The sequence below is a fragment of the Chrysemys picta genome, chromosome 4, assembly GCF_011386835.1.
Source record: "Chrysemys picta bellii isolate R12L10 chromosome 4, ASM1138683v2, whole genome shotgun sequence".
In the NCBI taxonomy this organism is placed as follows: Eukaryota; Metazoa; Chordata; order Testudines; family Emydidae; genus Chrysemys; species Chrysemys picta.
In genome coordinates this window covers 20579260-20603477 of record NC_088794.1, presented here as the reverse complement: position 1 = coordinate 20603477, position 24218 = coordinate 20579260, and the positions used below count along the sequence as shown (strand labels likewise).

At 53.6% G+C, this 24218-nt stretch overlaps 1 protein-coding gene across 5 annotated transcripts in view; it reads right to left on the bottom strand.

Annotated features, from left to right (window-relative positions):
- Positions 1 to 24218, bottom strand: part of PIK3C2B (phosphatidylinositol-4-phosphate 3-kinase catalytic subunit type 2 beta) — an 85529-nt gene that overhangs the window by 14630 nt on the left and 46681 nt on the right. For all 5 annotated transcript variants that reach the window (XM_065591532.1, XM_008172673.3, XM_042849024.2 and 2 more), the window contains 10 exons: positions 21386 to 21497; positions 20445 to 20524; positions 20107 to 20170; positions 16715 to 16861; positions 15812 to 15845; positions 15113 to 15308; positions 11789 to 11911; positions 7743 to 7910; positions 7003 to 7114; positions 4074 to 4216 (listed from right to left, as the gene is read on the bottom strand). In XM_065591532.1, coding sequence (XP_065447604.1) covers positions 4074 to 4216; positions 7003 to 7114; positions 7743 to 7910; positions 11789 to 11911; positions 15113 to 15308; positions 15812 to 15845; positions 16715 to 16861; positions 20107 to 20170; positions 20445 to 20524; positions 21386 to 21497 — 1179 coding nt within the window. The remainder of the gene's footprint in view (positions 1 to 4073; positions 4217 to 7002; positions 7115 to 7742; positions 7911 to 11788; positions 11912 to 15112; positions 15309 to 15811; positions 15846 to 16714; positions 16862 to 20106; positions 20171 to 20444; positions 20525 to 21385; positions 21498 to 24218) is intronic.

Here is a 24218-nt window from a genome sequence, read left to right as displayed (position 1 = left end):
GGCACGTAGGAGGATTTCCACTTCTGAGCTATGGAAGCAGAAATTGACTTTTCCTTTCCAGATTTAGCTAATATACAGAAAGGGAATCTAGCACCTGCCTTCCAGATTTGAACACCTCAAAATTCAGGAGTGCTCAAGCTCAATTTGGGCAGCTGTTACTTCATTTCTCCCAAATCAAATATACGGATCCACTGTAACTTGCTGTAGAAAAAGTAGGATAAAATTGAGCAAGAAATGCTTCCCAGTGATTTTTAGGACTGGAATTGCTATTTTCAACAGCCATTGACTTTTTTTTTTTTTTAAGTTGTATTTGTTTAAAAGGAAGACAGTGATATTGCATTGGCAAATTCCCTATAGAAACAAAGAGTGGAACAAAAGAATAATAAAGGCACCTCAACTTTTCCTCATTTATGTAGGACAGTCTTATAATATGCATCCAGATAGCCTTCAATCACACAAGCTGAAAATTGTTCCACTTTACTGCAGTTCTGTAACCATATGGGAACCAATCCTGTCTGTGTTCTGTGCACATCCAAAATTCCTGCTGAATGACCCGCCCTGGGAGTGAGTTACCAGTGACCCAGGGCTGGGACAGCAAGAGGGTGCAGGTTGGGGGGGGGAGAGCCCAGGGCTGGGGCAGCAAGGAGGGGGGGAGCCCGGGGCTGGGGTGGGGGCAGCCAAAATGTTTTTTGCTTGGGGCGGCAAAAAACCTAGAGCCGTCCCTGGCTGGATCAAGTCCTGATCAAGCAGCATAAACCCTTCCACCACAAGCCTCACAGATTCAGGGGGTCAGCTGGCTGGGCGGAGGCAAATGACATTGATTCCTCTGGACACATCTCAGCTGATTTTCAGCTTGCACTGAAATTGAAGAAGGTGAGGCAAGGAGAATTTCAAACCCTGCTCCGTTCTCTCCCCCTGAAAATCCTGATCAGCACTGTAGCAACCTGGAGCCCCTGGGCTGCACACGGTTTTCCATTCGAATGGCTGCAGGGAGTGACAATCCCTCGCTCCTGGGCCTGGATCTTACAGAGGCAAATGACACTAGTGCATTGTGACCCCAGTGAAATGAGTTTGGCAGGTCTCAATTTAAGGTGTGTCTACGCTACAATCATGGGGTGCGCCTGCAGCTCTCGTAGATTTACCCGAGCTAGATTTGATCTAGTTTGGGTCCCGGAGCAGTGAACCTGCAGCAGCGTGGGCTTTGGCACGGGCTAGCCACCTGAGTCATTTTCCACGGTTGCAGGCAGGATTGTACAGACCATGCTGCTGTGGCTTCTGTGCTCTGTTACCCAAGCTAGCTTGTAGACATAACCTTAGTGCCTAGTGGACATTTCTCCACATCACAGACCAGTGCACAGTTCAATGTGATTGGCAGCTCTGGAGATCTAAGAGCTGCAATAGTGGAGGCTGGGGTTGGCACTGAGGTGCATTGGCAGAGCTTGTAGGGGGGAGCTCAGGGCTGGAAGAGCAGGGTGCAGATCGGTACTGACGGGCAATCAGCAGAGCTGGGTGTGTGGGAAGCCCACCCACCCAGCTCCCAGGCCTAGATCCATTCCCAGACACTCCCTTTCACGATTACTACAGAGCTTGCCCAAAACAAACAAAGGCAAAGGAAAGCGAAAGCGTTGCCTGCGTAGGAGAAGGTGGGAACGACCTACCCTGGCAATGAACCTGACAAGCTCCGGAGCAGGCGGGCCAGGCATTGCCCTCCCAGAGCACAATGCCAGGAAGGGCTGGGTGCCTCCTGCCAGTTCCCAGCACTGCGCCCTGTTCCTTTAGGAAGTGTCACGTTTCAAGCCAACAGCTGCAGCGTGTGTGGGGCGACCATGTGGCCTGGATCAGCTGGCAAAGGAACAGGGACAGCAAGGCCCCTTATTCCCACTCGACCGAGACTGGAACATACCTGGCTGGCAGCATTCCGGCCAGCGGGAGTGGGCTCAAACGCCTCCCCTCCAGCCTTCCACCTGTTCTCTGCTGAGCCTTTCTCTCCTCTGCCAGAGGGGCAGCTCCCGGTGCCACCTGGAGTCGGGAATCCAGGGGTCTTTTGCAGGGGATGGGGTGGGAAGTGCTGCCTGTGGGTTTGGGACCCAGATCTGCAGCCCCAGCTGGGAGTGACGAAGATAGAGGATTGAGCTTGCCTACTTCTGGCTTTTTATTGCTCTTCTGGACCCAGTGGCTCTGGGAGGCTCATCCCTACACCAAGGCCCAACCCACCCCACAGCTGGGGAACGGGGTGCAGGTAGAACTTAACTCCCCACCCTCCTACTTCTCTCTCCCAAGACAATTGTCTCAGTCTCCTCCTCCTAGCACCAATATCAAGTTCTGCTGCCTCTTCCCCTCTAATGTCTCCAGACCCCACCCTGCCCCATCTGCTCCCAGCTCACTAGTCTCTCACTTGCCTCCCCCGCCCACCTCTCACGGGCCTTGTTTAGACCAGAAGCTCCGTGAGTGTCCCTCTGTTGGCAGAGCACCCGGCACTTTTGCCATACCGGATACAGGGATAGTAATAAGGATCATTCCTAAGAAGAAGAAGAATGCTGAAGCAGATGCTGTGTCCAGCAAGGGAGCAGCTGGCAGAGAGTTTGTTGTAGGCGCCAGCAGGGGGCACTCTCTGCCCCAGCAGCAGAGTGTGTGGCTGTAGGGCAGATATCACACCTGGTGACCGGGATGTGCCTGTGTTCTGGATTTGGCCTTAGGGGGTGGGGCTATTATAGAGGGCACACAAAGGCAGGGACAGGAGCCAGGGATACATGCCTACATGAGACTGTGGGGAGGGAGCGAGGATGCAGAATGGCCCCTGAGCTTGGGGAAGAACCAGCTCCCCAAAACCACAGGGGTTGCGGGGGGGGCAGGAGAGATGAGATGGTGTGTATGTGTGTGTGTGGGGCGGGGGGTGGTGGTGCCAGGGCTCTGTGGTGCTTAGAAATGGAGAACTGGAGGAGAAGGAGGGTGAGGTGGGCCAGGTGCCATATGAGACAGGGGCTGTAATGAACCTTACATTGGGAGTGGACCTCCCCACACATGCAGGGCAGCCTGGCAGGAGGCACGGATGCCCTGTGGAGCCATGTGTGGGGATGAATGAGTGAGAGGGGGAATGTCGCTTGCTGGTTCTTCCCAGCCGGCTCCAAGAGACTGGGCCCTACCAGGTCCCCTGGGACCTTTCCGTTTCCCACTGTCTATTAGAGAAGAGGGACAGATACTGCCCCGCTGGTCGGCATCATGCCCTAGGAGTGAGCTCAGCCTGCAGTGAGCTGCCCTGCATGTGGCCAGCGACACCTGATCCTTCCTGTTTAGACATGTCTGTGATGCCGAGGCGTAGGCTGGGCTAGCCAGCTGCCCTGAGTGGGGGGGGAAGCGGGGGTGAGCAGAGATGGCTGGAGACACCTTCCTTGTACACACATCTGGAGAAGGCAGTTTCTTCCCTCTCAGCCATCTGCCAGAGCGCGAGGCCGGGGAACTCAGGGGAAGGACAGATGAGCAGCCTGAAAACAGCTGCCTTCAGACAGGGAGCATGGAGGGCAGAAGCATCAAACCTGATCCCTGACCCCCAGCCCTCGCCATTCCCTAGGGAGCTTCCCAGCTCCTTGTGTGGTTCTCAGGGCCAGCACTGACATTATTGGGGCCCCAGCCTGCCAGAGATGAGGGTCAGGCCCTCGCATGACTCTGCTCTGATCCTGCTGCTGACAGACAGCACATGTGTGCAGGGTGGGGATGGGGGGAGAGCGTGAGATCGGGCTGGCCTGAGAGTCACAAACCTGCCTGGCCACAGACCCTGATCCAAAGGCGATTAAGGCAGAGGGAGTTTTTCTATTGCCTTCAACTTTGGATCAGGGCCCAAGAGACCCCTCCTCCCACAGACAGACTTCGGAGGACAAAACCCAATGGAGATCCATCCACGCCAGCCAGCCTCCTAGTCATGGCTATCCACCTGTGACTGCTTCTTTGTGCAGTGCCCATTGGCAAGCTACAGTCCAGGGCAGGAGAGCTGGAGACAGCATCTCGGCCAAGGTCTCGCCTCCCCACGTGTCGTCCCTGTGGTGTGTGCGTCCCCCCACGCGGGCACAGCCTCTCACCAGTACAGCGATTCCTTCTGCATCACCTCCTTCAGCTTGCGCTGGTCCTCCTCGCCCAAGCTGCGGAACTCGTACTTGGGGCTGAACTCGGCAGCCGGGGGGCTCGTGAATGTCACGTTGAAGGCAGAGGCTGGGAAATCAATCTGCAGGGCGGGAGGAAGAGCGGGTCAGAGGTCACCCAGCAGGCTCTGTTAACATGCTACTGCCCTCCTCAAGGGCACGTGGGGCACTCGGGATGCTCTTGCCTCATATTACTGATCCCAAGGCACATGGTGTTCTCAGGATACCTGCATCCCCCAACCCATGTTACTGCTCCCCCAAGGCAGGTGGGATTCTGGGAATGCCTACACCCCCTCGCTCTGTGCTTCTGCCCTGAGGCAGGTGGGGTGCCCAGGCTTCCTGCAGCCCCACGTGCTGTGCAATTGCTGTGTATTCACGCAACTGGCCATTGCAACGCTCATTACTAAGGCTGTGAAACGCGACACACACGGGGCCCTCCCAGAGGGGAACGTGAAGCCGACAGGGGCAGGATTGCCCCGGTGTCCGCCTCACGGCCAGGCCCTACCGATCCTGTGAGCCATGAACTGGGAAGTGCTGGGAAACTTCCAGGCCAGGTGCACTAAGGGCCATTAGGAATAAGGACTTGTGAGAAAAGAGACTCAGCTCACCCCACTCTGCGCAGTGTCCTAGCCTGGAGCCCAGCGGTCTCAGCCCCTGCCCCTCCCAGCATTCCCTTCTATGGAGCCAACAGAGCAACTGCTTCCTCTCCCCCTCAGCCGCCTGCATGTTCTGGATGCCACAGGCGGGTGAGGGGCACCCAAGGACGCACAGCAGGCTGCCCCCTCTGATTGGCGTGACCAGATACGGAGTCCCAGCTGCATGGCTAGTGACCGGCTGGTGCAATGAGATGAAGGGCCAGTCCTCTCACCCCTCTGCTATGCTAAGACCTTGCCCTGGATTTGAGGGGTGCATATACCCCAGAACGTGATCCAGTTAATTGCAACCATATTATGTGCATTCAGCCACCCTGAAGTAATGAAACAGAACACCACATAGTTAAGGGTTAATTTGGAGACAAGCTTTCAGATGCAAGGTCATATCTCGCTGGCAGTTTCTGCTAATCAGAATGGGAGGAGAGGACAGAGAAGTACTAAAAACCTTGGTGGTTAGAAAACCTTGATTCTAGATGCCTCTGATATGAAAAGTTTATTGAAAGTTAGAAAAGTGATGACACAGTAGGAGTCATTATGACCTATGTGTTTTGTAGAAGTTAGTTATACAAGATTTGCTAACAGAGTGTATTTGGGAGCAGTCCTCTCAAGCCATCTTGAGAGACATTTTCCCTGACATCCTTTATCCCCAGTGGGTGAGCAACTGGCCACTGCAAACCTGCTGTTAATTACTCAAGACCGTTCCAGATGTTAGGTAAATATCTGGGATGTTCTAAGCCTATTGCTCATATTTGTGTGTGCTTAAATCTAATAAACTGCAGTTTTAGAGACAGCACGCTGACTTGCATGAAACTTATCAAAGGGAAGTGCTGTGTTCCTGTTGATTTATTCCTTACACCGCCTGGAATGAAATAGTTAAGTTGCCCCTGTTGGGAGTTCTGAAAACCCCAGGTAACACTGCCATTACCTGCTGGGCGCGGTCAGGGTAAGGGGTGGCTCCTGCTGGGGGAACCTCTCTTTCCTGGCCTGGGAGAGTTTGGAGGGAGAGTCCCACTTTCACTCCTCTCTAGCACTGAATGCTGGTTCACCCCAAGACCAAGCTGGGACAAACTGGACAAGTTTCCATTCTGATCCTTCCTCGGGGAGGAAGAGGAGGAGATCAAGCTTCCCCAGCCCTGGAAAGCCGCAGCCTCGCCCTGCCATTCCTCCTGCCTGCAAGAGGAGCCGACGGGGCAGAGCAGGAACGTGCTACAGCCAAGGTAGACACCTCCAGTGACAGGTCACGCTGGACCCTCTACCCACCCACCCAGGCTGATTTTCAGTTGAAACTGTGATGGATTTGTCAGTGACTTTGGGGAAGCCCCAGTCGCTTGGACACGCATCAAAAGGGATCAGTGCACGGAAATGGTAGCAGCGGAGCTGGAGCAAGAGAGAGAGGAAAGACTGAGTGGTAAGGACAGACAGAGCAGAGAGAAGGCAGGACTGAGTGCTATTGGCACTGCAATCCTCCCCCTTTAAGGCCAGCCCCAGCAACCCACAGATTCTCAATCCATCCCAGCTGGAATATTTGTCTTCCAAAGCTGCCTCTTTCCCACTCTGCTCCGCTCCACTGCCAGCTCCTTGTGTGCAGGGCTGGTTTTGCCGCTGAGAACTCAGCCGAATCCTTGCCAGCACTCGCGGGAAAGAGAGAAAGGGAAATAGAGAGGCACAGTCAAGGGAATGCAGACGCGAGCTGGAGGGGGGCAGAGGAAAGGGAACAGCCCAGGGGAAAATACAGAACATCTATGGACCTGCCAAGAGTCTGTTCTTTTTTTTTTTATGGATGATCAGCTAGTAGGTTGGCAGCTCCTATCACAGGTGACACCGTTATGTTTTGTATCTGATTATTCACTTGGGAAAAGCCCACAGTAAAGCATCCACTTCCCAGCCCACCCTGTGATTGGGACGCCACCTCCATGTCCCTGACCAGGTCTTTGCATTGAGCAAAGAAGAGACCGGCCCGCGCAGCATCCACCCCAGGTTTCACACCAAGCCCAGCGCATGTCAGGACAGGAGTTTTCAAGAGTGGCCAGTGATAGGAGATGTCCCTTGGTTTGCAGAGGAGAGAGCTGAGCCCTCCCAGCTCTACCTGATTTCAATGCCCAGCTGCCTCCGAGAACCAGGCCCAGGGCAGTTCCTGCTGAGTCCCCCAAAACGGAGGGATCCAAAACCCAGAGTCCCATTTGGAAGATTTCTGGCCCAGAGAGTCAGGCACTCACCTGCAGGATAACACTGTCGGGCTGGTTGAAGTTGGGGGCACTCGACCTGGCACTGGAGTTGTCCTGAGTTGCTGGCCACAAGCCCAGGAGCTTCCGCCCACAGGTCAAGACCCTGGGGAAAGGAAGGAGATAGAGTGTTATTCCCTTCCCTAGCAGAGAAAAGTAGAGCACGATCCAATGGCTGGAAGTTGAATCTAGACAATGCAGATGGGAAATAAGGTGTAAATTGTAAACAATTTACCAAGGGTTGGGGTGGATTCTCCATCATCGGCAATTTTAAAATCGACATTGGCTGTTCTTCTGAATGACTTCCTCTAGGAATTATTGTGAGGCAGGTCTCTGGCCTGGGTTACACAGGAGGTCAGACTAGATGATCACAATGGTCCCTTCTAACCTATGCATCTATGAATCTAGAGCCTGGGGCATTAGGACCTGCTTTGTTGAGGCTGAGAACAAGGAGAGGACTCAGGGGACAGTGGTTTCCTGAGTACAGGTGACTTCATTGCAGAGCCTCTCCAGGATGGGAGCAGCCCATAGTGGGTTGGGTTTGACAGCTGATGCCATGCTCAGCAACAAGCCCGACACAAGGGCCAACTCAGTGACCTTGGTGACGGGCAGGTGGAGCACTGGCACCAGGAGAGCCCCTGGGTTTGGTATCCCAGCTGAGTCAGTGCATACGGTAACCACCCTCCAACATGTCCTTTGTGCCCAAGGGATGGGGACAGGGAAGGTGCACATACTGCCTGAAGTTGAAGAGTGGGGTGGTGACCCAGCCCAGGGCCTCGGGGACCCGCCGCTGCTTGTTGGTCTCAGAGGAGCTCCCCGGAGGCGGGATGGGCACGGCGTAGAGCGTGGCACTCAGCAGCGTCTCCCGCGGTAGCCGGTTCACTTGGATCGGGAAGCAGATCCTAGAAGAAATCACCCGGGGATCTGCGAGTCAGAGCCTTGGCTTCACAGCCAGGGGATCCCTCTTCTCATAGTCAAGGGGCTCATTGTGCGTTCTATCAGCATACTGCCCCTGGAAGTGCAACCCAGCCTGGGGGCGCTAAGTGCTGTAGGGTACATCTACGCAGCAGCTGGGAGGGTGCAGGCAGGCAGACGCCCTAGCTCCACTCAAGCGAACGTGCTAAAAATCCCCAGTGGGTCCGCGGTGGCATGGGCAACAGCTCAGGCTAGCCAGCCGAGTACAAACCCACCCGGCCTCCTGGGTACGTACTTGAGTGCGCAAGCTCGAGCAGAGCGAGTGCATCTGTCTGCCCAGGCTGGGAAGCACCCCCCAGCTGCTGTGCAGACGTACCCTCAGCAACACCAGGCCCTCCGGAGAGGGAGCTGCCTTTCCCCAGTCTGGACAGGACAGTGAACCGCTACAGATTCTAGGGCCCAACCCTGAGACTGCAGAGCAGACACTGAAATTCAGGGGAGTTTGGGCATCAGCGCCTCTTGGTACTGAACCCAGGGGCTGGTGAGGGAATTTCCAGCCCTCAGTCAGAACCAGAGACCCCCAGCTCCAACCTAGTAGTTTCTAGGTGTATCTACAAAAAGAACAGGAGTACTTGTGGCAGTACTTAGAGACTAACAAATTTATTTGAGCAAAAGCTTTCGTGGGCTACAGCCCACTTCTAGGTGCTTATACGCTGCTCCTCTTCCCCCATTACTGTCATGTCTGAGCACCTCACACCTATGCACTGGTCAGACCCCCAGCTGGTTGAAGTCACTGCAGCGCCATTGACTTTAACGGGGCTGTGCCAGTTCACACCAGCTGATGATGGCCCGATGTACCGATCCTCCCAACGCGCCTGGGATCTCCACTGTTCAGACAGGGAAACTGAGGCACAGAGTGGGGCCGAGACCTGCCCCAGGTCATACAGGAGATCTTCTGATCCTATGCTAGCCCAACAGAGGTTGTCCTCAGGAACAGAACTTGTCGGTGGAAGAAGTGGGTTCTCAAAGAGCTTTGCAGTAACATGGAGACAAGGCAGGGTAGAAGGCAGATCTGTCTGAAGAGAGCGCGGCTGCTCTCCCACCGTTCACTGGGACTCTGGGGATCAGACACATTCCTGCTTGATCAGCGTTGCACTACATGAGGAAGGGCAACACCGAGAGCTGCCTTGAAAGCTAGAGCCTCGGTTTCCCTGTCTGCACAGTGGAGATCCCAGGGAGGATCGGTACATCTGCCAGGGGAGAGACCCACGCCGACCCTTTACCTAGGAGAAGGGGTGGGTCTAGGAGCATTAAATCCTCCCCCTGCAAGGCTCCCAGCTGCAGGGGGGAGTGTTGGGAGGGAGATGGCCATGAATCCTATGGAGAAAGCAGCTGGGGGGCCATGGTCCCTACTACCTCTTTGGTCTACAGAGGGAAAAAGGGGCTGGGTTCCCCCTCTAGAGGAGATCCTTTAGATCCTGCGGGGGTGGGGAAAGAGAGTAGAGGAGCTTGATTGATCTTCTATAGGGGAACCCTCACAGGCCCTACCAGAAAGGGTTGATCACTATAGGATACCCCATAGGCATCAATGGAGGGGGCAGATGTATTCTATAGGGAAGCTCTGCCAGCCCACCTGTCTAGTCAGATTACATGCTAGTGGATTTCACCTGGTCCTGAGACATCCGCTCTGGGGATCTTTCCTCACACTGGGGTTCAGAGGATCTCATTTGACCTCTCCCCAACCCTTCCCCTTCTTACCTCCCCCCTCCTGCTCCCACACCAAGGTCTGGTGGGGCCGCCACCTGCAGGACTGGACACATCTCCCTTTGGAGCCAGTGCTGCTCCCAAACATCCCAGCAAGGGGGATCAAGGTGGGGGGAGAGGAGACACAGACACACACACACACACACACACAAACCTCCATGCAGTCACCTTAAAGGAAGGTGGCCCCCAGAGGTCCTGGAGCCAATCCTGCAGGGCTAGCAGAGCCCAGGGGTGTGCCAGACCAAAGCAGTTTCATAGCTACCGAGAGGGCAATGTTGGCTGAAGCAGTTGATTCCCATGGCTGAGGTCCCTCGTGCAGCCAGCAAAGGGGACCCAGGGAGGTGGCTCAGAGCCCAGCCCATGAAACCCAGGCTTTAACCCCTCTGAACATGCAACTTTCAGGGGGCAAAGAGCCACACAAAGGGAGTCATCTAACAACCCCGCTCCCTGCCGGCACTGCGGCATCTCTCTCCCTGGGTCCTTCTCAGGGGATAGGCTCCTTCTAAAATTATCCCGTTCCCCTCCCCTTTGCAGGCTTAGTACACATGCCCTCTCAGCTGCTAGGGCTATTTTTAGATCAGATCCCCTTTCCCTGGAGCAACTGGAGCCCCCAGAACAAACAGCCCCTGGACACAGGGTTAAAGGAGAAGACCCACCAGCAAGAGATGAAACAGGGAGCGCTTGGTTCTACCAGGGGATCCGACACCCTTCAGAAGTTATTTCATCAGGACCTCAGATGCTCCTGCTGGCTTTATCATAAAGCTCTACATACTACCTCTCCTTAGTCCCTGCAGGACTCCTCTGCTGAATCACACTGGGTGCTAGTGCAAAACCCCAGCACTGCGTTAGGGTCAGGCTTAGTCATGCTAGCAGGTGGGGCCAATTAGCTCCAACCAAGCTATAAATTGGGGCCGGGCTCCTCTCTGGGAGCTAGAGGGAGAGAAGGACCTGGTAGGGGAGTCCCTGGGCTTTAGGAGGATGCTGAAGCCCATGCTATGCTAGAGTTACCAGTAGAGAACACCCCAGGGAGGGTGGAGGAATGGTGTAGATACCAAGGGTCAAATTTTTCCAAAAATCTTACCAGATGATCTGGCCACAAGGGTCCCAATGGGAGCTGCTGGGTGCTGAGCCCGAGGACATTCAGCCCTGAGCTCTTTGGCAAAGCTGCACCCAAGCTGGGGTCTGTGCACTCTGCTGAGGGTGGGGTTGGCACTTGCCCCTGTTGTTCCAGAACTGCATTAACCCCACAGCAAGGAAATGGGCTGACTGGCGTCAGCCAGCAATGATTCCAGAAGAGCCCCAGGGGCGATGACTGTATTGGAGAGATGGTGCTTGTCTACCGGGGGAAATGTACCGGTGGAAGTATGGTGGTATAACTATACTGCTGTGACTATACCGGTGTAGCTCCTGGTGAGGACACTTATTCTGGACTATACAGTACAACTATAGCAGTAGAATTATACTGATATTGTTTTGCTGGTAACTTTCCCCCTATAGACAAGCCCATGGGAGGAAATCTCTTCCCCTGGGCTTCTGGTTTGCCAGACCTGACCAGGGTGCAGTTTGGGTCCAGGGCCCATTTCCTCAGAAGCCCCTGAGCTCCTGGGGGAACAAGTGGTTGGGATATGACTTGGGTTTGACCCACCCAATGGCTTTCTCCTGGGGTACTCATTACAAAGCTGCTGGTGCTCTATTACACTGGCAGCACGTCCCTCCAACAGAGGGATACCTGGAGTTTAAGCCCCTGGGCTGTTCATGTTTCCTGCTGTGAGGACACCTGAAATGCCATCGCTCCCTGGCAGGGGGCGTTACAAGGGAACTCTGTGAATCCAGTTCTCGTTCCCCTGCGAGATCTGGTGGGGCACCGAGCAAGAATGGAGGTAGGACAGAAGGGTGCAGCTGGTTCTCCCTAGCTTCCCCATCTCATTCCACGGGTCAGCTCTGCCTCTGCCATAGTTGCCTAGACATCTGCATTCAGTCCTTGGCAGACTGCGTCCAGCCCCCCTTCAACAGGACACCCAGCCTGTTGGGTGTCCCTCTTCTCCCCTCCCCACCCGAGGCCAAGGGATGCAGGTCAGAGCTAAGCAGGGAGCTGCCTTACTGCTGGTCCCAGATGATGAGGTGGAAGAGGTACTTGTACACATGAGCCTTTCTGGTCTGCAGGGGGCTGCAGAGTTCCTTGCCTCCATGGGTGAGGGAGCAGGAGAGGTAAAAGTCTTCGTAACTGCAACAGGAGAAAATAAAATGGAGAGGTAAAGACATGCCTGCAATGTATAGCAAAGGAACAAAGGGGCCTCATCTCCGCTTTCTCCAGTCACTGTGGGTGTGTCTATATGGACCACTGGTGCACTGTAAGCTGGGTGTGAATCTACAGCGCACTAGCCTGCCATGCACTAAGAGGCCATGTGGACTCTGCAACCGCACACTAAAAGTTCCATAGTGCACACTGGCCTACTCCCATATCCGTCTCCCTCTCCTCCAATTCCTCATCTCTTCCTTCCTTCTCTCCTCCCTGCCCCTTTGCCTCCTCCCATCTCATAGCGGCACACAAAGCAGGAGCAGCGTGCAGGGGAAATGGCTTGGTTTATTCCAAATCTAGCAGGTGACAGGTAAACCGAAGCCTTTCAAATGTACCTGACATCTTCTAGGGGCCCCAACGGGATTGGACAAGCCCTGGACTGAGCTCAGACGAAGATGCAGAGATCTGGATAAGTCTCCCTCCCTCCCAGACTCGATTCCCCACTGCCTTGCACCTTGGGTCTGTAAAATGCTACCAGGTCAGACTTTCTCCACTCACTTACATTAATGTAGGGATTGGTGCTTGCTTGGCACAGGGGTAAGTGACACCACCAGCTATGCGGCAAAGGGAGAAACAGACCTTGGATCCTTAGCCCAGCTCTGGGGCCAAATTTTCAGCTGGTGCAAAGCTCCATGGAAATCAGTGGCCCCAGAATCTGGCCCGTGGGTCCATGAAACTGGGCTCAGAGATCTGGGGAGGACAGCTTTCCTCACCAAATTTCTGGAGCTTACACAGAAGGGTCAGCAATGCTGCCCGGGGTGGGGGTCCTCTGCTGTGGTCTGCGGTTGGAATCCAGAGGGCCGGGCACCTCCATGATAATGCAAGACACTGGGGGCTTGAGGGGACACTGAACAAATGTTTCTCAGGTTTGGGTGGCCAGCAAGGCTGGAATTTCAGGCCAAGGTTTGTGGCAATCTTACTATAACCCAAACTGGTTCATCTGCCCTGAGATCAGATGCACGACTCTCTCTAGAGGGGGCAGCTAACTCTGAGCGCAAACTCCCTGTCTCCTCTTATCCCATTCCCCTCCCCAGAACATTTCAGTTCAGGGTGGGGGATTTTATCCTCCTTTCTCCACTGTCTCTCCAGATCAGCCATGGGATCTTTCTCCCAGGCTGTTACCCCTTTGGGAAAGATGGGGGAAGCTACCGAGAGAAGGCCCAACTCCTTCCAGACAGTCAGATCGACATATGCCACAGAATGCCATCACATGGGGGTCTCCCAGAAGGATGCAGCCATGTGACAGGTGCCGAGCGTGGCGGGGTAACAAAGGTCAGAGGATGCCTGGATTTCCCAGGCTACTTCCTTTGTTCGGAGTCAATCACCAACTGGAATACATTAAGGATGGGACAAAGGCGAGGGGTCCCTGGAGGGGCGGCTGCTACTACCACTGCCGCCTCCTACCCCCTTCGCGGGCTCGTGTTGCTGGAGCTGCAGAGCTCTGTAAGGCGGCCAGCCGTAGCCAGGAGTGTGGTTTACCAATGGGCATCCTCCCTGCGATGGGTGAAACGTAGGCATCCAACCCAGGCAGCTAACAAAGGAGCATCCCCTCCACCCCACCCCAGCCCCCCAACATACGCACACAACCTCCCCCCTCACCACACACGTCTCATTGTCCCCTTATCCACCCAGGATAAAAAGCCCAGACAGCCCCTGGCCGCCAGGGCACAAGCCCTCGCTGAGAACGGGCCCATCTGTCACAGTCTCTAGGGCTGCAGCAGGCATGAGCCGGGGGGAGCCTGCTGCGATGAGCTCTCCCAGAGCATTCCAGCGCAGCCTGCGCAAACGGGGCTGGGCTGGGCTACGGAGAGCGCTGCAGAGCTCAACTGCACCAGGCCCCCTCACTGGCGCCACTAGCTCTCCGCAGCCTCTTGCAAGCCCCTCTGACTCCTCTCCCTGCGGCAAGATGGAAAGCTCAGCTCCCCTCCCTCCCTGCCAGGGCTTCCTCTAACACCCACCAGCATAGCACCAACAGGCTGAATTTCCGGGGCCTCCGGCATCCCGAGCTTTGACCCTGCCTAGGCCCATATTCCTGGCGTATTCTGTATTATCATTACGGGGCGTGCAGTTAGAGCGAGGAAGGTCTCTGTTTGCTTCTAGATTATGGCAGGGATGAGACAACCATTCAGTGAACTAACTAACCCTTGCTGCAGCCTTTCCAAGTAGGAATGAACCCCTCAGCCAGCTCCAGTTCTGTCTCTGACCTGTCTATCCCCAGGAGCCCACTGGCTCTGATACACCCCCCATCAGGGCACTCTCTGCAGCCCTGGCAGAGCAGTGAGGGATGGACTATGAGCCTATATAGGCCTTTACCAGCTCTGAATTCGATGGTCCATTGCAGTGCCAAGGCCCAAGACACCCACATGTACATTGTCCTCCTGTCTTCCCTGCAGAAATCCAGCTGGAGCTCTGGACACATCTCACCACGCAGGGGTGAGAGTAACATGGCATGGAGAGGGTGGGGGTAGACATACATTATATGTTCATTGCAGCCAGGTATTCACGACTCAGTAATGCCTAAGCTGGGTGTGGGGTGTGGAACAGAGCAGATCAGTAGTGCTTCTGGTCCTAAGAGTGGCCTTTGCCAGAAGGTCCAGGGGAAGTTGTGCTAACCTCTGGCGTACCTAGTTGTCCCATACTCCACTGCAAAGGGAGATATCTCCCTGACCTCAGCTACTGACGCCCTGGAACACGAGGACCGAGTGTCCTCATAAAGGATGCTAAGAGACTGTGATGCCCCCCCAATTCATGCCTTGTCCCCTCCCAGCCCTGCTGCAGGCTCTTCCCAATGCTGTCTGTAGGATGCCAGCCTAGAGGATGCGAGAGGGCGACGTGGACCAGGGCAATCAGCCCAGATGCTCTTTGTCAGACTAAGGCAGGGCAGAGAGCCTTAGAATGAGGGCGGGATTCCAGACACTTAACATGCCTTTGAACTGTGCAGCTGCAGCCATGGCCCAAGGCTTCTGGCCTCCGGGGAGAGACCACACTGGCTAGGGGGCCACAGACCAGACGGAGTGAAGGGGTATCCTGAGATGTAACTCCAGACAAGGAGCCAGGCACATGGGTAGGGATCTCCCCCGATCAACCTTCACTGCCCAGCGGGGACACGCGGCTAAGCCCTCGTACCTCGCTGCCCAGGTGATAGGGATGCGGTGCGTGGCGTAGACAGTGAAGGAGAGGGGACAGGTGAGGAGGCAGGCCTCCTGGCTCAGATGGTGCTTCCTGATTCCATGCACCGCCGTCTGGAAGTCTGCGTTGAAGGTGTTGCAGTAAAGCTCCACCAGATCCAAGATGGCGGCTGTCAAGGTCTCCACGACCTTCTCTGTAAGGGAGCGCAGATGAGGCATGAAACAGGGATGTTCTGGAATGATGCCCCCCCATCTCCCCTCCCTTCCCCTCTCCTCACGCTGGACCTTGGTGGGGAGGTCTCCGGTACTGCCAGCCCATGATGGAAGCTCCGGTTGCCTCTATCCTCCTACAGATGGCCATGCCCTACCCACAGCCTGCATAGTGACCTGCCTAGGGGCTCAAGCACATTGTGGGACGTTTTTTTGGGGCTGATTAAATTATTTCAAGCTGACGTGACTCTGCATGTGGATCTTTTTCAGAGGGAACAAGTCGGGGGCAAACCCCCCCTGAAAACCGAACATTTCAGGTTTTTTGTTGGAAATGGAGAAAAAATGATAAATCCTCTCCCTAAAAAGGTCATTTCCCCCCCCCCAAAAGTTTTTTTTTAAGTTTATCCCACTCTAAATAGGGGGGAGGCGACTGAAGATCAAAAGCACCAAGAATTCTGCAACAGAATGAGCGGAGAAGAGAAATTACCCCGATTTTCCCTCACGGCCAGAACATTTGGATCCTGTCAAGGAAAAAGAAACCAGAAGAGCAATGTTAAGGTTATTCCAGTGCCCTCAGACGCAGCTGTAAGCAATTGTCCAAGCCAGCTACTTTATGTAACAGCCTCCCAGAGCCTTTCCATTCCCCGCCACTCAAGCAGCAGCAAACAAGGAAATACAGCGAAGGCAGTTGCACAGTTTCAGCTGTTCAGGAATTTTACATGTGGTATGTTGGCGGGGGGGGGGTAAAAAACAGATGAAAAGGGGCCAGATTCCCTTTATTTGCACCCACTACCTAAATGTGCCTAGAAGCCCTCTCCAGTCTGGGAAGCTGGGTTCTCACATATGGGCTCTTCACTGTGAGATTAACCAGCTCTTGAAAGGAGACCGGATCTCTGCCTAGGAGATACAGTCCAGTTCAGGGGCGAGCTTTGAAGCTCAGTTTTGTAGCAGGGAAGAATGTCGCCTGCAGTGGAGGGAACCAGGTGACATTCTCTGGCCTTGGGCTACACAAGAGGTCAGGGGGATCTTGATCACTAGCTTATGGTAGCTGATCAGAGCCTTGCTGGCTTTGAAATCTATGGGCCCGATCCAGTGTCCACTGAAGGATTCCCGCCACTGCCTTTGGATCAAGCCCTGTGAAGCCAGCCCACGGACGGACTGTTCCCCGCTGTACTGTCTGTTATGCTGGGCTTTGCCAGACTCAAGAGATGATGCTCCCACCCTTCCCCAGGGAGATTATTCCACAGCCTAGAAAGATCTCCCCAGCCAGAAGCCCCACCGCGGCTCATACACACACCGTTAATGCCCAGCCTCAGTTTCCCTTTAATTTCACCCCTTTCCTCCAAGCTCAGCCCCGCTGCTGAGGAGCTTCTGGGTCCTGGCCTCTTACCTTCTGGATTTTGGGCTGCATACGAGAAGGGCAGGCTGGCAGCTGGTTCAGGGCTCCAGTGATTTCCTGGGACTCCACAGCAGCCAGGGCATTGCAAATGGCCATGACGGACTGGATCACCCGGTCGGCTTTCAGCTGGAAGTCTCCCTGGAAGAGAAAGCAGGGAGAGGCTCATGGTCTCAGACTTCACTGTGCAGTGCGGACACGCAGCCAGATGGCTTGACCTTACCACCACTGCTGGGGTATGCTGACATGATAGCCAGCTTATGGACTGACAGCAGGGGCCATAAGGAGATCCACTGGAACTCTGGCCCAAGGACGCCTGCGTTTTAACCACCTCTGTCCCACCACAGCACATTCTATCTGACTCCACCGGTAGCATTCGCAGTCCAGCCAGTCCCAGCTCTACCCATGCTCAGGCATCCTGGGAGAGACCTCTCTCTCTTGGGCCAGGTGAGCGCAAGCAGCCGTGCAGAGGTGGCAAGGGGGCTGAGCGCAGAAGGATTATGCTTGAGATAAAGCAGCAGCCCAGGAGGAGGAAGGGAGTGGATGGAAAGCCGAGGAGTTCCTGGTCTGGACCTGCCCAGAAGAGGTGGAGAGGAGGGTCCCATGGCATATGCACTGCCCATCTGCATCCCAGTACCAAAAATAGAGTTGGGGTGGGGGGGAATGAGACCCTTTGTGATCTCTGCACTGTGCTGGACACTTGAGCTTTGCCCTGTCCTCCATTTTTGTACCCCCTCCACCCTCGGGAGGTACATCTAGCCAGGAGGTGCCAGGAGAGAAAGAGGAGACTCTGTGGCACCTAAAGAAAGTCACATGCAAACAGACTGCAACCGGGGATGGTGGGGATAATGCCTTGTAGGTGCCCACCCCCACCTGCATTCTTGTGTCCCCACCAACAAGACAGCCCAAAAGAAAAGACAGAGCCACTGCTGAGCAAGTTCCCAGCCCAGTATCTGTCTCCTCATGGTTCATCATACATCCTTGATTCTCTGCAGACCTGGCTGGGAGCAGGCCTGCTGCTGAGCAGGCAGGATCCTGGCACCTTTGACATGTGGGTTTGGCACTGGGAGAGCACAAAGGGGAAGCTTGCGGCTCTGTCCCACCCCGTCACGTGCGAGAGACCCAGGGGCCATACCTCATCAGCTAAGTAAGGCTATGGCTCATTCCCCAGGTCCCAGTGTCACAGGGATGTGGGATTCTCAGCACTCTTTCATCTGTTTGGCTTGAGACTTGATATTCAGGACTGATTTTGGACTGGGTAGGGAGCGGATACCTCAAACCATGGAGCTGGAGTTGCCCCTAGGGGCTGCTGCTGTCCATACTATGACAAAGTTTGGGAATCCCTGGTCTAGTACACCAAGCTGGGAGCCAGGAGACCTGGGTTCCACCCATGGCCATGCAGTGTGACTCTGAGCGGGTCCCTTCACTGGTCTGTGCCTCGGTTTTCCCATCTGTAAAAATGGGGATAATGGCCTCTACCCTTCTTTGCCAAGCACTCTGAGATCCACGCATGAAAGAGGCATATAGAGCAAGTGCCTGGTCTTCTTATCAATTAAAGACTGTGTAAAAATTAATGACCAAGGATAAAGGGTCAGATTTTGTTTTGGATCATAGTAATTATACACATTCTATAGCTCCTTCCCTCATGGGATCTCAAAGCACTTTACAATCATTAATGATTTAACCCTCACTGCCATCCCAGCAGGTGGGTAAGTTCTATCTTCATCTTACAGATGGGGAACCAAGGCACAGGGAGGTGAAACGACTTGCCTGAGGGGAGTCAGTGGCAAAACTATAAAAGAACCCAGGAGTCCTGACGCTCAGTTCTCTGCTCTAACCCCTAGGTGGGGCACCCTCTTCTAGACTTATTTCAGCCTCTTGCGTCTGCGAAGCTGGGCTGGAAAACTGGTGAGGACTGGCTCTGATGAGGGATCCCTGACTGGAATGAGGAAGTAGAGAGTCAACATAATGTGAAATAAGGCAGAGAAGGTTCAGGTTCAGGATCAGGTCAGCAATCCTTTTACAGGCGCGGCCATGTCTAGTGAAAACAAGACAGGCTTATTGGCCCTGAGGTTTAGCAGGAAAAACCTGCATGTGGGTGACGGGCAGACATGCACTGGGTCCCAGAGGACAGGACTGAAAATCAAGTAGGTAACTAACCCCCCCACCCCCAGAACCGAAAGCCCCATGGGATCTTCATTACAGGAATCAGCGTTCCCTAGTGGTAGAGCAAAAGCCTGGAAGTCAGGAGATCTGAGCTCTGGCCCCACTCCCTTGGGCCAGTCCCTTCCTGTCTCCGTACAACAGGGAGAACACTGACCCACATATGAAGGGTGCTCTGAGATCTGTAGATGACAGTTGCTATGGAGTGGCAAAGTATTGTTAGAAGCACTAAGACTGGCATTGTGGAGTCCAATCACACTCGCAACTCTGGTCTTCACACACAAATGGCACTGGATCCACTAACGGTGTGCTTTTAAACTGATTTAGTTAAGCTGTGGCTACTGTGTGTGTGGATACTCTGAAACCAGATCTACTCTACAAACTTTTCCTGGCATCACTATGTTGGTCTGGGGTGTGAGAAGATGTGGTCTGTGACTGACACAGCTGTGCAATTGTGTGGGTATAAGCTCTATCCACACTGGGGCCTGGTCTACACTTAAAATGTAGGTTGACATAACTACATGGGTCGGGGATGTGAAATATCCACATCCGTGCCTGATATAGCTATGGTGACCTAACCCCTAACATGGACACAGCTATGTGGATGGAAGAACGCTTGTGTCAACCTAACTACCATTGTTCAGGGAGGTGGAGTTCCTACAGTGACAGAAAAACTCCTGTAGGCTGTGTCACAGAGTGGGGTAATGGTGGCATAGCTATGTCACTGCAGTCCCTAGAGTGTAGACATGGCCTAGGAGCGCTCTGCCGGTATAGTATACTGATGTAGCTATACCAGCAAAGTCTTCCAAATGGACCTGAGCTTAGATCAGCTTAAGAGTGGTTTGTTTTGGTTTAGCTTAACTACAATAAACCCCCTTAAGCGGAAATGTGTGTCCACACAGCCGTGTGCGCGGCTTCAATGAAATCAGATTAAAAACCCATTTAAATTAAGTAGGTGCAACTTTCTCATGTAGACGAGGCCCGGTTTACAAGTGCAACTAAACTGCTATAAACCAGGTGCAATCTAATAAGCATGTCCACACTGGGGTTTGCACTGGCTCTGCTAAAATTGTTTTTACAGCTGATTTAAGTTAAACTGGAGCAACTTCTGTGTGTAGACAAGCCCAGATATGCCCCTCACCCCCAACTGTTAAATTGCTGCGCTCTGTACTGGTGTGGGTCCAAGTACAGGGCCCATCCTGTCCCGGGCAAGCCACACTCACCTCGGCTGCTAGGAAGGTGTCAACCTCATTGTGGAAGGTGTCGAAGAGGAGACTCAGGGCTTGCCTGGATTGGAGGAGATAGGAGAGAACTCAGCTTAGAGAGAGGGAGCACGAGAGGTAGCCATGGAGGCGCCTCTGCACCAATTCTCACCGCACAGCCCATCCCTCTCACGCGAACGGCATTCAAGTGCAGCCCCAGGAAAGCAGTGCAAGTGCCTTGCTGCCTGGATCCATTTATGTTCCTCCACCCTCCTGCTCAGCACACCCCCATCCAAACCTCTCGGCACCCCCAATGGGAGCTGTACACCTCACATCACCACCTGTCCCCTCCTCTTTACCTGCTGATGGTCTGCTTGATTGGCCTCTCCTGCAGGTGAATGTAATGGTTGAGCGTGGAAGGGCTCTGGTCATCGTTCACCTGTAGGAGAAAGAGACCTGTTTAGTTGCATCTGATCTGCTAGCGTTAACCCCTCCCGGTCAGGGATGCTGGCTGTACCTAGTATGACTTTCTGGCTGACATCTGCAAAGTCACTGATGTCATTTGAGATACCAACTTCCCACTGAAAAGTAAGTATCTTTGAAGGTCTCAGCCGCTAGCTCCATGTCTGCTGAGAAGCGTGTAGGGGCTCCTGGGTTCGGCAGGATCACTGAGGAGGGTTCTAGCCGAGAGTGTTGTGATTAAATTAACATAAGGGACAACCTACGCTGACAATAATCGGGGAACGTTTCCTGACACTGAGATCTGCAGGGCTGTGGAGTAGTACCCCCAGAGCCCCGTTGCTTGATACATTTAGAACTAGCATGGGCAGATGCAAGGAACAATCTCATATTGGGCAGGGGATAGACTAGATGTATCGAATGGGTCTTTTCCATCTCTAACATCCATGGCTTCCTCTGTAGAGCCGTGCCTAGCAAATCTCTCTGCGTTTGGGAAGGATTCAAGGATGAATTGCTGGAGTTTAGAAGCTGGACTAAATGAGCGCTCCCAAAGCAAGCCCTGCTTGCAATGGGAAAGGCAGGGAGTAGGGAACTTTTAGCTGGTGGTGGGCAGGGGTCGAGGTGGCAAGCAGCCGCAGAACCAAACCTGCTGGAAGGCAGACGGTGAGGCAGCAATTTGCAGGGCATCATGGCCTTGTCCCCCCAAATCAGCAACCCCGGGATAGCTGGTGACCCTCCCCACCCCTGCCCTGGCAGCGGTGGAGATCAATGCCCCAAGGATCGGCAACAGCATGCATCAGTTCAGTGCATTCTCAGTTCCCCCTCGAGAGCAGCTGCTCACCGTCCTGGCAAGGTCGCTGCGCACTGCCTTCCTCTTCATCAGCTGCAGCCGGATGTCAATGTCAAACTTCCTGCAGTGCTGGATGTATTCGTGGCTGCCCAGGGCGTGTTTGCTGGAAGGATGAACAAAAAAAGACAGCCGTGGTCCGAGGCCCCGCTCCAACCTGCAGCACAGGCTTCAGAAGGGAAAGGCCTGGAAATTCAAGACCTCCACTTTGATAAGGATCTTCCGGGCCTCTAGCAGATGGATCTTAGCACTGGGGAGCAGGAGTGGCTGTGTTCTAACTCCAGCCCTGCCAATGCCTGGCTGGCTAAACCTAGGCAAGTCTCCCCCCGTGCCTCAGTTCCCTCCCCACCTCTTTAAAACAGACATTATTGGGATTAGTTAGTAAGTGCTAGAAAGTTATTATAGAGGCACTTGCCCTCTCAGCTCCTCACCCATTGAAAAATGGGCCCTCACTCAAGAGTGCCATGCTGAAAGGGTGAAAAGGGGAGCTTCCCCGGTTAATATAAACCATAGGGATGCAGCTGGGGAGATGAACCTGGCTACCAGGGTCTCTCGGCCTCATTCTTGGTTACACATGGGCGACCCAGGGAAGCACAGCATAAGGGCAGCCCGGAGCTTGCACTAACTTACAGTGGGGGCTGGGCAAACCCCTACAATACAGGAAGCCCAAGTGGCGACTGTCACGTACAAACTCAGTAAAGACCAAACTCAGGTTGAACCAAACTCTGGGTCTGGCCTGGCCTGGCTGAAGGGCCTTATCTAGAAGCGACAGGAGCTGAAATACTCTGGAGGCAGCTTGCGATACAGAATCTCTCTCTCTGTCAGCTGCAGCAGAGAATCGCCCAGTGCGGCTTTCACTGGCGCCCTCTGAAAGCAGAGTGCAAGGTGCCCAGGGAGGGGGAAACAGAGTTAAAACACCTGCAAGCTCAAGGGCAGGATGGCCTGGAAATAGGAGGGTGTGGGAAGGAGTGCAGAGTAGGAGAGATGGGAGCACATGGGGGCAGTGCAGGTACAGGCCCAGAGGGGCTGGGGACAGCATGTTGGGAGGTGAAAGCATGGCACTGAGAGAACAGGGCTACAGATGGAATGGGAGCAGGAGAATGGCGTCTCAGCTCCTTTCAAAGCTTTCCGCTGAGGCTTTCAGAGCTGCCCAGGGAACACGGATGCCCAGTTCCTATTAAAATGAATGGGAACCAGAGGCTGAAATTCCCTAGGCAGCTTTGAAAATCTCAGCTTTATTGTCTAAGTTGCCTCGCACCCGACCTGGCGATTCAAATGCAGAGCAGGGCGGGAGGGGGGCTCCAACTCCTGCTGCCTGTGCACACTGGGTGCCCAAACCCTGCTTGCACTCTGCTGCAACCCAAGCCGGGACCCAGAGCTAGGCTGGCCCTTGCCTCAAACTCCTCCAACAGAGGGAACAATGCAGGAGTGGGGGAAGCTGCAGCAGGAAGTCCTGCCTCTCCCAGGCTGCTCCGGCAGGAATAGCTGGTTCTTATCTCAGCACAGCCTGCATCCTGACCTGCACCCCACACACAGCTGGTGCAACTGCCTAACATAACCAGGCAAGTTCAGGAGTGGGGAAGGGGTGAGACTTTGAGGTGGTGGGACTAAGTGCCCAGTGATAGCCCAGGGCCTGGAGGGGGGTTGTGATTGGGGTAGCTGGGGCAGAAGTGCCCAGACCATGGTCCCAGTGAGAGGATTTTTAATTCAGGTTCTCTGATTGTCTCCACATCTTCAGCACTCCCAAAACACCTCCTGCCTGCACTCTGCCCTAAACAATAGAGCATTGGTTGATTCCGTTTTCATCAAAAAGCTTAACGGAAATCAGACAACAAACATGAGTGTAAATGGGGTAGGATCTGAGTCTAAAATCGGGAAAGAACAAGTTAAGAATTACTTAGACAAGTTAGAGGTCTTCAAGTCAGTAGGGCCTTGTGAAACACATCCTAGAATACTTAAGGGACTAGCTGAGGAGATCTCGGAGCCATAAGAGATTATCTCTGAGAACTTGTGGCGGACAGGAGAGATCCTAGAGGACTGGAAAAGGGCAAATATACTACCTGTCTATAAAAAGGAGCATAGGGACAAGCCAGGGAATTATAGACCAGTCAGCTTAACTTTGCTGCCCAGAAAGATAATGGAGCAAATAACCAAACAATCAATTTGTAAGCACCTAAAAGATAATATGGTGATCAGTAACAGTCAATATGATTTGTCCAGAATAAATCATGTCAAACCAACCTAATATCCTTCTTCTACGAGGTAACAAGCCTTGTGGATAGACGGGAAGCACTAGATGTGATATATCTCAGTTTTAGTAAGGCTTTTGATACTGTCTCTCATGACCTTTTCATAAACAAACTAGGGAAATATAGCCTAGGTGAATCTATTGCAAGGTTCCAATTGGCTGGAAAACCACACTCAAAGAGCAGTTGTCAATGGTTCACAGGCAAGGTGGAAGGACATATCTGTGCTAGGTCTGGTTCTAGCATAAAAGATTTGGACAATGGCATAGAGAGGACACTTATAAAGTCTGTAGACTATACCAAGCTGGGAGGGGTTGCAAATGCTTTTGAGGACTGAATTAGAATTCAAAATGGTCTTGACAAACTCGAGGAATGGTCTGAAATAAACAGGATGAAAATCAACAAGGACAAATGCAAAGTACTCCACTCACAAAGGAATAATCAATTGCACAAATACAAAATGGGAAATGGCTAATGAAGAATCCTAAAGAGTACTAATAAAGAGTACCGCAGAAAAGGATGTAGGGGTGATAGTGGATCACAAACTAAATATGAGTCAACAGTGTAACGCTGTTGCAAAA